The sequence below is a fragment of the Rhipicephalus microplus genome, chromosome 4 (genome assembly GCF_043290135.1).
Source record: "Rhipicephalus microplus isolate Deutch F79 chromosome 4, USDA_Rmic, whole genome shotgun sequence".
NCBI classification, from domain to species: Eukaryota; Metazoa; Arthropoda; class Arachnida; order Ixodida; family Ixodidae; genus Rhipicephalus; species Rhipicephalus microplus.
The window spans coordinates 57,778,949-57,795,464 of record NC_134703.1 but is presented as its reverse complement, the minus strand read 5'-3'; the positions used below and the strand labels follow the sequence as shown (position 1 = coordinate 57,795,464).

The 16,516-nt window shown below is 46.6% G+C and overlaps 1 protein-coding gene across 2 annotated transcripts in view; it reads left to right on the top strand.

Annotated features, from left to right (window-relative positions):
- Window positions 1-16,516, top strand: part of LOC142813920 (uncharacterized) — a 66,024-nt gene that overhangs the window by 32,769 nt on the left and 16,739 nt on the right. Inside the window, exons 1-4 of one of the 2 annotated variants that reach the window (XM_075891874.1) lie at window positions 6,781-7,055; window positions 8,723-9,099; window positions 12,771-13,041; window positions 14,612-14,885. In XM_075891874.1, the coding sequence (XP_075747989.1) occupies window positions 6,945-7,055; window positions 8,723-9,099; window positions 12,771-13,041; window positions 14,612-14,885 (1,033 nt within the window). In that variant the 5' untranslated portion in view covers window positions 6,781-6,944. Of the gene's footprint in view, window positions 1-6,780; window positions 7,056-8,722; window positions 9,100-12,770; window positions 13,042-14,611; window positions 14,886-16,516 lie in introns of those variants that run through there. The other variant, XM_075891875.1, reaches the window with a different exon arrangement.

Below are 16,516 nucleotides of genomic sequence, written 5' to 3'. Positions count from 1 at the left end.
GTACTCGTCTGCTAACCCGCCGGTCGCGGGATCGGATCCCGGCTGCGGCGGTTGCATTTCCGATGGAGGCAGAAATGTTGTAGGCCCGTGTACTCAGATTTGTGCGCACGTTAAAGAACCCCAGGTGGTCCAAATTTCCAGAGACCTCCACTAAGGCATCTCTCATAATCTCTCATAAACATATGGTGGTTTTGGGGCGTTAAACTCCTCATATCAATCAATCGCCCCGCCGCGGTGGTCTAGTGACTAAGGTACTCGTCTGCTAACCCGCCGGTCGCGGGATCGGATCCCGGCTGCGGCGGTTGCATTTCCGATGAAGGCAGAAATGTTGTAGGCCCGTGTACTCAGATTTGTGCGCACGTTAAAGAACCCCAGGTGGTCCAAATTTATAGAGCCCTCCACTAAGGCATCTCTCATAATCTCTCATAAACACATGGTGGTTTTGGGACGTTAAACCCCTCATATCAATCAATCAGATGGGTGACAGATACAGACCGGATCAATGTTGTGTAGTTAGCAGTGTCTCTCACAACACTGAGACAATATATTTTAGTGCATTGAACACGGTTCTGCAGGATAACTTCAGTAGATTTTAACGGGCTAAAAACATCGTCAATGATGCGGGACGAGGCATCCGATAAATCTCTGTTCTTAAATATGTTGCAGAGCCTGCATGGCGGTTCGGGAGAACTAGCCGCCAGCATGAACAGCAGACGTCGGCTAGTACACGCAGCGTAGGGGCATGTAGATCAATACTCATCAGCATGCCAGCCGGAGGTTACCACTTAGCGCACGGGCGTCGATTGTTTTCGTCCTAAGCAAACCGTGCTCTCGACCGAGCACCGCCGGCTGCATACGAAAAGCCGAGAACTCTTGTTTCTCTCGTATACCATGGTAGTCAGCTCCACATAACCAGGCAGCCGCAGCTTGTGGTTTTGAAATTGTTCGCGAGTGCAAGGGTTCAGATCTGGCGACACCGTTCACGCGTAATCAGACTCGCCACTGGTTGCCTTTGCGAACACGTGATCAGTGCTAATGTCGTCGGCCTCACGGGCATCCGCCACGCGCGAACGCCAGTAAATCGCCTCGTCACGGGTCGTGAAGGGGCAAGGTGCGCTATAGCGTGCTAACCGTGTTCCCGCGTTTATACCCAACCACTCACTCAGTGCTGCGAAAGCCTGGCCTCTCACCGCACGCCTTCGGTGCTTCACAGTGACGTGAACACCTTAGCAGAGCACTCGTTTACAATTCACAACTTGTAGCTACGGTATTCATTGATGTCGCGAATACACATCGCTGCAGAACGAAAGTATTTGCAAACAGAGCATTTTACTTCATATATTAACCAGACTAGCCGGTGGTATATCATGATAATTCGCTCACTATAATTCATTTCGTTAAAGGCGAAAGCCCCGTATGTCTTATCAAACATGAAAGTTGGCCAATGGCAGCTTCAACAGGTGTGATTAAACAAATCAAACGATGACGTCACCATATAGTCATCATGAGCAGGCACGTAGCCAGACATTTCTTTCGGGGGGGGGGGGGGCTATTTTGGGGAGGGCACCCCCTTGATATGATCATTTTTGCTCTCAATGCCATGGCGAAAAACAATTTTGGGGTGCGGGCACGCGCACGGTGCCACCCCCTGGCTACTCATGATGTTACTACAATTTCACATAGCATGACGTTAGATGATGACGTCACTACATGACACGCTTGCTTAGTCGAGGTTAGCCGATCCCGGAGGCCCTGCGAAAACACGTTAGGTTTAAAAAGCTCTCGGGGAGGTGGGTACGTGGTTCAATGCAATCTCATAAGAAACTGATAAGAAAAAGAAGGCCTACGATGGCTTTTGTCTTTGAGTGCAAAAGAGACCACGTGACTTTTTTCATCCCTGATTTACAACCTGCCGATTCAGGTGATAGCTTTAAGATTGGGGAGCGTAAGGAGAGAATTACTGATAAAGAATGTAGAATCATCCAAACACAATCGAAGCAAGGCGCCTACCTGGCAACTTCGACGAACTACATATTGATTGATTTGATTGATACGTGGGGTTTAACGTCCCAAAACCACCATATGATTATGCCGTAGTGGAGGGCTCCAAAAATTTTGACCACCTGAGGTTTTTTAGCGTGCACCCAAATCTGAGAACACGGGCTTACAACATTCTCGCCTCCATCGAAAATGCAGCCACCGCAGCCGGGATTCTATCCCGCGACCTGCAGGTCAACAGCCAAGTGCCTTATCTACTCGACCACCGCGGCTGGGTGACGAACTATAACATTTACCTAAATGTTGCTATAGCGTAAAGATGCAAGCTGTCCAGAAGCACATTAAGTATGATTAGGTTTTGTCAATGTTTCAGGCTATGAGCTATCAGAACAGATTTACCCTATGACTCCGCTCGTTATGATTATCACAGCTAGCCTATATGCACTCCGAAAAAAAATTGCATTATGTTCTAGAAATCGAGTGAGTGGAATCTATAAAGCCCAAGCTTTTACTATATTATGTACACATGTACGCTAGTGCGTGTTCATGCCCAAATGAATATAATAGCAGTTGAAATACTCCAAGCACGCACTTTTATTAGCTCTCCATTAACCTGTAATAAAATCAGAACTTTATTGCAACCGCGCTCGAACTTTTCGATATAGCACTACTTTCGTGCGTACCACTACCCTTCACTTCAGTGTGCATTATAATCTCGGTGTTGAAGTATGCCCGCCCCATCATATGAGAACAATGATTTCTTCTATAACTGTGGCAAAGAAGAGAAAGAAAATAAATGGGCCCTGTTAAAGTAACCAAATCATGGTGAGTTGTTGGACCTTACACTGCTCTGCTTACGAATGATGGTCATCTTACATTGAGTATAGTACCGAGTGAATAGAATAACATAGTGAACAGAATGAATAACCAATACGTCCAAACCTTCTCCCTTTTGAATAATATTGAGAGCTGAGGCTATATGCAGTAAAATTAATTATCTCGACCACGCACTGCGTGACTGCGTGTTACGGCAGTTCTTAAAAACACTTCTTAGGGCGGCTGTGTTCTCGCTGGAATTGTGGCAGAAACCACTGTGCCGACACGTCACGCTCGTCATCTACATAAGACGCATTGTATACATGCACAGGCGACAAGCGCGTTGAGCGAGGGGTAATCGGGGATTACGTAGATTTAGGCGCACGTACTTTGCTTCCGGTTTAATTAACTTTGAAGCGATATGAGCTTTGCAAATACGCTCCCTGCAGACGTTCTTAGCGAGCAGGGTTAGACTCACGCCAGCATACATGGATTATTCGCGCAGCACAAAAAGCAGAGTCACAGAGAACCTACATAACTAACGTGTGTAGTACGTCCTGAGCAAATAGCACGCCCCTGTCTGAGGAAGTAAGCGAACATGAAGGGAGGGATTGGGTTAATGGCGGCATATGTTCCAGTCTTTGTCATTAATCCCTGCGAACTACGTAGGGGCGCTGTGAAAAATGGATAAACATTTCACTCCGACAATGCGTTGTTGGACCTCGTAAAGCTGTCGGGGAGCACTTATTCAACTAGAAATTCTGGAGACTGCGAATCTCTGAACACGTTTTCTAAAATGAAGTCATCAAAATCCTGAAGACGTAGCCCCGCAGAGTTTTAAATTTGTCTTATACTTATTATTACACTAAGGACAGGAGCTGCTTGAATGTTTAATTGTGATAAATCTTTGCGTAACGCCCGTTCATAAGAGAAGGAGATGCGCTATCGTCACAAGTTCTGGTAAAGAACTCAGAAGAAACAGTTGTTGTGCATCATGTACACAGTAAGTATTAGCACGACTCGTAACCATTGGCGAGGAACATATCGATGCAATGTTTTCGGCATTTATAGGCGTGGAGTAATCTCTATACGAGTAGCAAACTACCTATCGCGTTTCTGTTTCATTTGTTTTGCAAAATCTGTGCAGCTGCGACGTAATAGAGGATAGATTTACTCGTTTTCTTGTTTCACTACTGAGGCACTCAAAATGTAAATCCCCAGTCACTGCGCCTGCCGGATCCGCCGGCACTTTCACGCGCCCACGCGATTTGGCTCGTGCGTAGGCCTTAAGTATAGCAGCAATAATAAAGCCGATAAATTTTTTTTTTCTGAAACGAAACTGTCGACAACATGTCATCCAAGGAAAGAAGACAGCACGCTCATAATTCGTTTGGAATTCCTTCCAGCGCAATTCGATTCTATTTCCTTTCTCTCTCTCTTTCTCCAACGCGTCATGCAATCTGACACGCCGCCTTCACGACCGCTTCTATATCCACTATGAAATCCCCGACTCGTTTCAGCTCGACAGTTTTAATCAAGGAGAGTAGCTTCGGGTGTTTTTCGAGACGATAACTCACGACGTATGAGGCCGGGCGCCATAAAATATTTACAGGGCGCCCGAAATGCGTTGGCACAATTGCGCAGCTTTCGACTCCATGGACATGAATCTCCTCGTAACAATTTGTCAAAGTATGGTGCGGAAAGGGGTGACACTTAAAGACCAGATATCAAAATCCTCCCTTCGCTTCGTGTTTTAAGAAACCCCTTGTCTGTACCTTTCTTTACCGAAGTTCGCTGAGCGTATTCGAACCTTATCACAGCTCTGTTAGACGGTCAATTTTTAACGCGATCGCAAATTCCGGCGTTGGCGACGGCGTCGTTGGTTGTGAGCGAAAAAAAAATCATTTTTGTGTGATCGAAAAGTCGAGCATCTTTGCGTGACCGTAAAGTCGTGAAATATGCAAATAAAATAAATAATAAAAAACTCTGCTTCTGAATGTGGATCAAGTTCGGGTCGTTTGCGTGGCAAGCGGAAGCGGCTGTTCTGCCACACAACCACGCCTCAGCTTGTGAATACAGTGAAAATAACTTCTTCTTGGGAATGCAGTGAAAGTAACTTTCATGCTTACAAACACACGCGTCCTGCATATATTCTTCACAATACATATTGCCGTAGTATTGCGTGGTACAAGCGTACGTTGCCATCGGGCGTCAGAACATGGCATTGTTAATATGACTATACAGCTTAAAGCCAGTCACCCACTACGAAAGGCACAGATGTTACGGACACCGGCGGTGGCGGCGACGGCGGACAACTACGGCGCACAGGACCATTGGTATGATCTCCTTACAGCTTTCACTGTAAAAAACATCAGTTGCATGGTCCATATTACAAGCAGCTGTGATGGTGAGCTATAAAAGTCCCAGTGTGACGATAGTAATAAATTTAAGGCAATCAATGGCGGTGATGACATTACGGCTGTACTACGAGCCGAATACGGTGATGTGATGGCGCTGCGTGCCATGAATAGATTGATCATGACACTAAGACAACACTATGGGAGTACTGTTTTTCGAAAGATGAGATTGAGGCAACGCCGCACGTAACCAATAGGGAGGCACGTAATCACGTCGAAAGTAATCACTACAAAAAATCACAGCATATCCACGGAGTTAATGATGATGAGTGGGGCGAAGCGTCCATCAGTCCATGCATGCGCCCAATCGCGTTCGAGATTGTAGACGGCGCGCTGGTAATACCGACGAGACGCGAGCCAAAGAAGCCGAGTGTGGTCGTCTTCAACGCGCCCGCCGCTCTGCTTCGTCCGTGACCCACCAATGATCGGCGACTATCCAGGAGACTGAGAGAGGCACTCGTTCTCCACGTACCTAGGCACAGCCCGCGTAGCAGCCAATTGGAGAGTAGTTCACGGTACAGCGCCATCTAGAATATCCTTATTCAACTGCAGTTTGTGTGTACTTCTATGAGACAGCACCGTTTATTATACTGTTTGAGATATACTGCCTTATTTTCTATCTCGTCTCTTCTTCTCTCGGTTACGCGTGACGTATGACAAGGTTAGACTAAGAGGATCTTCGCCCCCAAAAGTTCACAGGATGGTGAAAGGAGTCTTCCTACCACTCTTCGCTGTCCCACCACCATTTGCAAGCTTTCTGCACCTAACGTGATTTAGAACGGCCTTCGAGGTCGGGGTACCTCACCTGGTTTTGCATTGCCTCCCTGGTGGTATCACCTTTGACAGAGCAACGACGTGATGTGATGACGTCGTCATTTGACGTTACGTCAATCGACGCCACTGTGATGCAAAATTTGGCAATTTATGACGTTATTGTGACGTAACATGGTGACGTCAATTAGTGATTATGATATTTTTGGATCACTTGTCCCGACTCCGCCAGACGCGAGACGTTGATGGCCAAAGTTTGCCTTTTTTAGGCAACTAAGGTTTTCGCCTTAACTTTGCTTTATTATGAAACTTGGACAACACTATAGGAGTATTCCACGCAAGATCACACTGAGACAGCACTGCACATCCTTACGCTTTCGAGGTACGTAATCTCTCTGATTCAATCAGTCTTTATCACAAGTGCTTATTTTAATGCACGAAAAGACACAACACTGATTAGACATATACCCACTGGCTAGCAGGGGGGGGGGGGGGGTGTAATAAAACATGAATTTAAAGAAACAGGTAGTTCAGACGAAGCAGATGTAAGAATTTCACTTCAATTGTGATAAGAAAAGAAACGAAAAGATATAAGAAAACATGAAAACGGGTCGTATTTATAATAGGGCAATAGAAGCTCCATGAAACATTGTATTCACATGCAACATATTGTTTGTATATATACATAAAATATGCATACAGAGAGATACGTAGAGAATGTCAAGTGTAATTATTCATTTTTTAACGAATCACATGCGGAAATTGCTGAAAGATACCACGGCTCCTGCTAGCCGGCTTCTTCGAATGTGCATTCAGCGCGAGGTGAAGACGAAGAAGACTGAAAGGCTCGTGACGGATCGTTCGACGCTCTTGCCGTTGGTAAAAACTGGTACCTATAGGTTAATACCGATCGTGCTCGTTTAGTCCCACTGGTCTTCAACCATGAAGCAGCTACATTCCACGTACCGGAGCACAATAAGCCCGAGCCCCCGAGCCGAAACAGGATACGCCACACCTGCCGGCTCCGAGGATATCATCACCGAACCTAACTGGGTGAGTCACCGAAAGACTATGTTAACGCGAAAATGTTCTGTCTGGAAACCACCACGGCTCCACTGACGTGTTTCCGCTGCGAATAAGATGTTCTAAAATATACACTAAGAAATGGCAAAAAAACACTAGAAGAAACAAATTTCGTCGAAGCGAGTCAAACATTTGACCGCTTGCTTCGGAAGGAGCTGCGCGAAGCGACTCAGCCACAAAGGTCACGTTCTTCAGCGTACTAAGAGTGAGCTATTTATATACAGCATTTGTGGTCACTGGTAGTCGTAGCTCGTCGGCATAAGCGTGCTTTCGTAATCTCTAGCGAGATTGCGTGACTCGCTCGAAGGGTGCGCTTTAAAAATCGTCGGCCCGCACGTTGCGATGCTAGTGCGCTGATTTCGCGATGGAAGTGGTTTGAACGTGTTGTGCCTTCACCGCAAGTTAGAAAGAGTATGAAGATCACTTGGCTCCCTGTAACGCACGCTTTTCCGAAAATAGCGCGCGGCTCACGCGTAAAAAAGTTATAATTGTAGCAGTTCTAGTTCACTTTCCTCCTATCTATATTGTGCCTTTTTTTTTTCGTGTGTCCTCCTTTGTGTTTGAGCAGCGTGCTTTAAGTGTCGAGCTGTGACAGCTGTTAGTCCACGCTCATCCTGTGTATGTTCTTTCCGTGCGTCCTGTCTGATCGAGCAAAGCGCTGTTTGAAGGTGCTTGGCGTTCTTTGCGTGACATTACATTTTGTTCAGTCGCACTTGCGGCAAAACATTGCACAATAAACGATCAGTTACTTCTGTGAAGGCAAGTTTCACTTATGTATTCTACCGATTCTTATGACAGAGGGATCACTCAAGCTTTTTTTTTTTTAATTGAATAAGCACGATCACTCTTCGCCTCACGTCTCGGCTACAAAAGTGCCTTCCTCGCTGCAAAATGGGCTAAACGGGGGCGTTTGCAGTGGCCAGCTACCTACGACGAGACCCGCTCGACCCCGGTCCTAGCAACACATACAAAATTGAAAACTTTCGAGGGAAAGGGAAGGGGTTAAGTCCCCCAGCCCTCCTCCCTCCTTTGCTATGGTTAAAGGAAGCACACGTGCTCAAAGTAATCTGGAGTGTCTCTCTATTGCGTGGTGCCTCGTAATCATATCGGGGATTTGAAGTGTGAAAACGCGATAATTTATTTGCAGTACAAAATTACTTCTAAACTTCCGCAGACTTCCACTATGGCGTCTCATGTTATGTCGCACTTTTGTGTCGTAGAACCTGAACAGTTTCATTGTTATCCGCATGAGGAGGTTTTAGCCATAGCTGTGCGGAGGGATGGAGGTGAGGGCAGGGGGCGGCACCCCTCTCCTAGTCACATAAGAGGGGGGGGGGGGCGTGAAGCCTGCCCCATACGTTGATCTAATGAGGACGGGGGCCGATGCAATGAATCTAGCCCCCCTTCCCCCGAGTACGCCTGTGGTTTTACCCCGAAAACAAAAGACATAAAAAATAAAAATATATTAGCAGACAAAGCACAGGGCAAGCGCTAAGCTTAGCATTTGCCCTGTACACTCTGTTTTGCCCTTCTTATGAGCTCTTCATTCTCTTCTCTGCGTCAAAACATGCCTTATGTGGATTACAACCAACCCATTTGGCAGCAAGTTTTGATGCCGCAATTATGCCCGCATGCAGACCACCGGCGTAGATCGTAATGGGGATGACATCCCTTCCGGTGTCGACGTTGAGCGTGGTCGCTGGGTCGCCTGCCTCAGCATAGTTGGCACGATGGTCGTCGTGGTGGCGCTGCTGCTGGCCAGCCTCGTAGTGCTCAGCAAACTGACAGGTGAATGGGGCAGCTCTCGCGGCAGCCCCACTGACACCACGGAGGTGACGGTGCTGGCCAACTACGGCGCTTCGAGGCCCCGCCACCAGAAAGAGCGCGGCGCCACCTGCCGTACCGAGGCATGTGTTGCGGCCGCCGATAACGTCAGCCTGGACACGACCACCGACCCGTGCGTCGATCTGTTCGGTCACGTCTGCAACAACTGGATCAAAGGGGGTGCCGGCAGGTATGTGTGAACCACTTTAATGGCGACAACAATTCTATGGACACTCTCGACGAGTTCTTGCCGTCGGCGTTCACATAGTCGCTAGGTTCCGTTTAAAAACCAAATTGATAACGTCCACCCATGCATCGTATATGTTCTGCCCACGAGTAAACGCGCCCGAGCGGGGCCGATGAACGCTGCTAAAAAAGAGATCAAACGAGCCGGTTCATCTCTGTTATTCGGAGGGTGCATGCGATAACATACCCTGTGTGTTAGAACTACCGTGAAATATTCAAGCAGAGAACAAACACCTCGCCCACCTTTAGGATGTTTGTTGGTGTATAAGTTGGTTTATAATGAACAAAATGTACTCTGAAAACTGTAATGCCATAACTTTCACTATCATCAGTTTATTAGTAGTGGAGAAAGTCAAGGTTGAAGTTTCATTTTTAAATTTCGTGCCAAAATCTCTGCGCAGGACGTAAGAAAAGCAGAATATATTTTTGGTATTTTCATGGTATTTATCTCGATGAAACTTTCTGAATCTTCGTATGCCAAGCCCATGACACCGACAGATTACAATGTACTTAATATTTATCGATTAAAAGATACGTAGAACCCAGTATACGCCTTCAAAATTTCTTATTTAAGGTTTTCGGTGCGAGAATCTCAAGGTGGCATCGCCGCCCACATTTTTTCGCGAGTTTTCTCGCTTACTAAGTGTCATGTCGCGGTAAGAGTGGTGATTTAGGGATTGTGAAATTGTACACTGTCATCCTTTATGAAAGGGAACACGAGAACACTTGGCTTGCGCTCTGCGACGGCTGCCTGCAGCACCATCAACCGACAGCAAAAGGAAACACGTTCGCTTTCAGCGTCATCTGTTGCGGAAAAAATGATAACGAGTGATGGCTGGTAAACACGCGCTGCTATATTGCACTCTCTCTCTCTGCCCACCCTTGCAGGGCGTAGTCTACTGCCAACGTATAAAACGTTGTCCGCGACCACGGCGCAAGCTGCAGTACTTGCCCGATATCGCTCGCTGCGCGAGCGATTAAGGAACTTAATTTAGCAGCGCTTGTCTACCGGCCATAACTCGTTACATTTCTTGGCCATAGATGACGCGAAAAGCGAACGTGCTTTCTCGATATGTGAAGTTTGACGTTCCGAAACCACCGTATGATTATGAGAGAGGCCGTAGTGGAGGGCTTCGGAAATTTTGACCACCTGGGGTTCTTTAACGTGCACCCAAATCTGGAACGTGATTTCTTCACTTGTCGGTTGATGGTGCTGTAGGCAGCCGCCGCAGAGCGCAGGCCAGGCGTTCGCGTGTTCTCTTTACTAAAGAACGACAGTGTACTTTACTAATAACTCAGGAGACAAATTGCAGCTCATGATTACTGAACTGTACACGGTAATCAGAAAAGTAGGTCTGAGATTATTAGCACAAAGTTTAAGTAATGTGAAACACTCTCAGAAGAAAACAGCGCTTTACGATAGGCGGAGAGACACTGGAAGTTGTAAAGGAATATGTCTATTTAGGACAGTTAGTAACCGCGGAGCCGAACCATGAGAGTGAAATAACTAGAAGAATAAGGATGTGGGGGATCATATTTGGGAAGCATTCTGAAATCATGAATGGTAATCAGCCACTAACCCTCAAGAAGAACGTATATGACAGCTGCATCTTGCCGGTACTTACCTACGGAGCAGAAACCTGGAGGCTTACTAAGAAGGTTCAGCTTAACTTTGAGAATGACGCAGCGAGTGATGGAGAGGAAAATGATAGGTGTAACCTTAGAGACAAAATGAGGGCAGAATGGGTCAGGGAACAAACCGGGGTTAAGGATATCATAGTTGAAATCAAGAAGAAATGGACATGGGCCGGACACGTAGAACGTAGGTCTGATAACCACTGGTCATTAAGGGTAACTGACTGGATTTCCAGACAAGGCAAACCCATGAAGGATTGATTGATTGATATGTGGGGTTTAACGTCCCAAAACCACCATATGATTATGAGAGACGCCGTAGTGGAGGGCTCCAGAAATTTCGACCACCTGAGGTTCTTTAACGTGCGCCCAAATCTGAGCACCGGGCCTACAACATTTCCGCCTCCATCGGAAATGCAGCCGCCGCAGCCGGGATTTGATCCCGTGACCTGCGGGTCAGCAGCCGAGTGCCTTAGCCACTATACCACCGTGGCGGTGCAAACCAATGCAGGAGGGACAGAAAGTTAGGTAGGTCGATAAGTTTAAAATGTTCGCAAGTATAACGTGGCAGCAAAAAGCACAAGACCGGGTTAATTGGCAGATGGGAGAGGCCTTTGCCCTGCAGTGGGCATAGTCAGGCTGATTATGATGATGATGATGAATATGCGAAAAAATCGTTCTGCACTTTCGTGTCCCTTCAACAAGCATGAAAGTACAGTGAGATATGGGGAAGGCAAAGAGGTCATAATCACTGGCTTCTGCAATCTCGACAGGCAAGTGCTGCGTTCTCAACGCAGAGAGAAAGTGCAAATGGAGCATCTCTAAAGCTTCCAGCTTTACATTGTATAATATGTCAATTTGTTGCTATTACATTCATTGCTTCGCCTTTGCAGTGAATCTTTTTTTTTCCTCGTGTGGTACACGCAGTAATTTGAACGCTGGGGCAGCAGCGTGCCTGAGCCCAAAAAACTTCGATTCGTGCAATCTGAAGTTTCTTGGGTCCACAAACATCACCATCAGACAGTGTAGTGAATGTACATGTACACTACCCTTCTTTATGAACGGGAACACGCGAGTGACCTGCCTGCGCTCTGCCGCAGCGTCCTACAGCAGCCGACACATAAAGAAAGCGTATCTGCCTTTCGCGTCGTCCGCTAGCAAACAAAACGATTCATGACTGTTGGGCAAGCGCTGTTAGATTGTGCTCCCGCTCCGGTCTCACAACGGGTAATGCCGCCCGTAAGTGGACACGCTTTCTTTATTCGTTGGCTGATGGTGCTGTAGGCAGCTTCGCCAGAGTGCAGGCCATACGCTCACTTGTGCCCTTTCATAAAAATGGATACTGTACATGTTCATTCACTGTACTTTGCGGTGATTAAATGTATACTCTTCCTCCATTTCATCATTTTTGATGGGAGAAAGATAAGTTTTCCCAAGCATGGGTACACTTGTAATTTTTTGTGCACAATACGACGTGACAAGTCACTATGCGTTTAGCGATTAACTGCAAGAAAAAATTGTTGAAAGGTGCATTTGTAGTAGCGTGTTAACTGTCTGATATACTCTCCCCAGACGAAAAAAAAAGAAAAATGTAACTACCAACTCTTAGTGAACCTCACGTGGTAGGCATTCAGTTTAACCGAAGCTCGAAGTCGAGAGGAAGGCTTGTTATGCGGTTGCGCCATGTAGGTATATGTACAGGGGGACAAAAAAACGCGCACTGCTTTGCACGTTATTTTACTCATGATTTGATCTTGTTGGCAATAAAAATACGCTAGATGCTTCTTAATTTTGTCATCAATGACCCTATGGCCTTTTATGATCACCATACTACAAGCCCTTGAAGATAAGGGCCCGACAGCAGAGAACATAGACGTCACACGTTGACGTTTCTTTCCATACTATTGTCCACTGTACTTATATTGTGTAATGTGAAGTATTGATTGATTGATTGATTGATTGATTGATTGATATCCTCAGGCTGGAGACTTCGTACACTCGGAGCTATCGACACACAGTGGACCACGCGCACCAGGCCGCACTGTCTCGCGCCCTGCACAAGATCTTGGCGCGCAAGACAGGAAGCCGGTCCCGGGGCCTGCCAGGTGCACTAAAGCGTCTTTACCGCAAATGCCTCAAGCCTAAACCTGAAGACGGGGCCGAGCTTCGCTCCAAGCTGCTCGACAGCGCCGGCGTCGCTCCATGGCCGCAGCCTCGTCGGGACACAGCCAACGCCGAGGATGTGTCCAAGGTGCGGACGCAATCTCTCTGAAGAGCTGGTACCGAAGCACTCCTATGTGCGGTACTTCTCCAATGTTGCTTACGTTGACCGCGGCGGCCACATTCTTCACTTGGGCAGAATGCTAGAGGCTCATGTGCCTAAATTTTGGTGCACGTTAGAGAACCCCAGGTGGCCGAAATGTTTGGAGCCTTCTTCTACCGTGTCTCCTATAATTATATCGATGTTCTGGGACAAAAACTTCAACAATTATTATTGATGTTCTTTATGCCACTTCAATAGGGATACTTTGTTCGAGCTCAATATTTTGTCGCTGTTTTCCTGGATCGCGACGTTTCACATTACGGGACCATCTGCCGTATGCGCATGATCAGGGTAAGAATAGCGACGTGGACCAGCTTTTTTACGTGTGGCGAGAACGATGCTAACCTTTTATTTATTTATTTATTTATTTATATATTTATTTATTTATTTATTTATTTATTTTGAGCGAGAAAGCCGAATATAACCTAAAGAATCAAGTGTGCGTGGCAATATAGTTGACCACCAATGTAGAGCAATGTAGAGGTAAAGCCTGCGTATGCTGCGTTTATACTGCATTCACGGCTTCCCACCCTTGGCAGTATTCTCTGCCCCAAACGCTTACAGGTTGCCTCGCCTAATTCGTGGAGGCAAATATCTCAATTCATAGGGTTTCCCAGTCTTAACCAAAAGGAACTCCGGCGCTGCAATCGTTCACACATCACGGGAATTATTGGTAGCACCCGGATTGCCTAGTCTCTTGTTCTTGCGTTTTGGCGTTGGTTTCGGATAAAAGAGGGGGATCGTTGCGAACTTCGCGACCACTTTTGAATTAGTGAACCTAAAGAGGTTAAGGTGATGAGTTGTGACTGCTAAGACCTTGCTTGACTTCGTCTTGCGGCAAAGCGGATGCAGGCCTCATGGAGCCAAACAGATGCGAAAGAACAGAGTTTAGGCATATCCGTGTACTACCCATCATTATCGTGTTGGCTGAAGTGCCATACATTGCCGTTCCCATAAACACTAGTGCAGGTGTTTCCTCCGGTCTACTTATAGAAAACCATCCACCTCGGTGGCTACTGACATAAAGGTCACGGGTTCGATCCCGGCAGCGGCGGTCGCATTCTGATAGAACAAAATGGTGCAGGCCCGTGTACTGAGCGACGTTTTAGTGCACGTTTAAGAACACCAGATGGTTAAAATCTCTGAAGCGCTCCACTACGGCGTCTCTCATAATCATATAGTGGTCCTAGCACGTAAAATCCTAGATATTATTTAGAGAAAACTCTGTCTCAACCCGTGTAGCCTATCGTAGCACTCTTAGTGCATGTGTTTAGCTTTCAGTAACGTTGATCTACGAATAGACAGAAGATAAGAGAGTGTGGAAACATATAACGATTCTTCGCCAGGTGTATGGTGACTAGGCGCACCTAGAGTTACTGTATATGCTACCTTTAGGTAGCACTTTAGGTAGCACTTTAGGTAGCACTTTAGGTAACACTCTATATGCTACCTAAAGGTAGCATATAGAGTAACTCTAGGCGCACCTGCCAATGCGCAGGTTCTGGGCAATGCGTACTACTTCACGAACGAGCCTGTGCTCCTGCGCATGGGAGTGGGTGCCGATGGGCTCGTGTTTCTGAGCGAGCCCCGGCTGCTGCTGGACGGCCCCGCTGTGACGTCCGACGACGTGGCGAAGGCGACGGCCGCGGCCTTCGTGTCGGCCGGGGGACAGCTACCACCTCCGGTCGACGTGAACCGAGTCGAGAAGCTGTTAGACTCTGCTCGAAGCGGCGACGAGATTCCGCCCTGGAACAAGACAATACGCCTACCCGGTACGAGCCCCTGCGGTACCCTATCGTGATTTAAGAGCAAATGGCGGTGTTGCCCGTCAATAGTTGAAGCAGCTGCTCAATAGACAACGTTTCGCCGACACATGGTTCATTTCAGAGGTTCTTGAGCAGGTGTGTCTCTTAAGTAAGATGAAAAAATCGTAAGCACGGTGGGGGGGGGGGGGCGCTGGAGGTGACGTTTCGACGAGTGTGGACATGCCTTTCTTATTGTAAAAAAGTAAACTTGTCAGAACGTAGGCTCAGCACAAGCGCCTGTTTATAAATATCTTATCTCAAGCTTCCACCGTCATCTTCCTGCTTTCCTGAGTGTAGCGTTTCCCATAGCGAACATGCCAGAAAACACAGTTTTCTTCCTTAATTTTGGTTCTGAATAGGCGTTTTCTGGGTGGGTCTTCGGGAGGCACAAAATCCTAAGCAGCGTGCGTCTTTTGACTCATTATAGGTGTAACACTGCACAATAAAAAGTGTTCAACGTGTGATCCGCTTTCTTTTCAAAGCGTGCTCAAACGAGATCATTAAAAGATCACAGTATTTCCTTGGTACCGCGCAGTTAACATTCAGGAATTGGGCTAAATGTTTTTGTTTGTTTTTGTATCGACCAGAACTGTCTTTGCAAGCTTCACGCGAAATATTAAATGACTTGTGGTAAAGCTCACTTTCTGTTCCATGGTCGTATTAAATGACAGCTGTGTTGATGTATTCCAGCTAATTTTTCTGATTCGTGCAAAAAAATGAACATTACCTGCTGATATTTTTATTCCTCGTTTATAAATAGTTGGACATGCACCTTATAGTCCTGAAATAAAAAAAACTGAATATTTGCTAACTGAACTTTAACTAATTTTTTCTGTAGTGCATATGTCGGCGAACTCATTTGCGAGTCGACTCACTCGGACTCAGTGAGACTCAGATCGAGCCGTGAACCTGAGTCTGAGTGCGTCCTGCTGAAGGAAATTCTCGTGAGTGTGAGTACGAGTAAAAATATATTTTTCGAGTGAGCCTGAGTGAATTCCACTTAGTAATTTTCGGCATCACTATCAGCCTTACCTGGGTTCGTGTTTATACTCACGTCTACTTATAGGTATTCCCAAGCAGTGTAGCTCATACATCGTTTCAGTATTTATTAATCAGAGGCGTGACTTACTTAGGGGGTGCCTTGACCTCCCCCACCATTTTTTTCTGGGAATCGCATGATTATTATATTTTACGTTATTATTATCACCTCTTCCAAGAAAAGTGACCTTACAAGTTTGGGAGTTCTCAAAACTTGGTTATCGAAATACTATGTCAAACGTCACTAGGAAGGTATACGATTACGTGAGATATTAGCGTTAATTAATCAAGAGCGTTGACACTATGATCAAAGAAGCTAATTCTAGGCTGACGGACTCGTGAGTCGACTCACTCGGCTCGGACTCACTCAGACTCAGATGGAGCCGTCAGTATGAGTCTGAGTGAGTCTGGTTGGGTAATGTTTTCGTGAGTTGGAGTCCAAGTGAGTCATGTTCCAGAAAGTTTTCGTGAGTGTGAGTCCGAGTTAGTCCGGCTCGGGACAATTTTCGTGTTTCTGAGTCCGAGTGCATCCAAAGCTCAAGATATGTTTCATAAGTGAG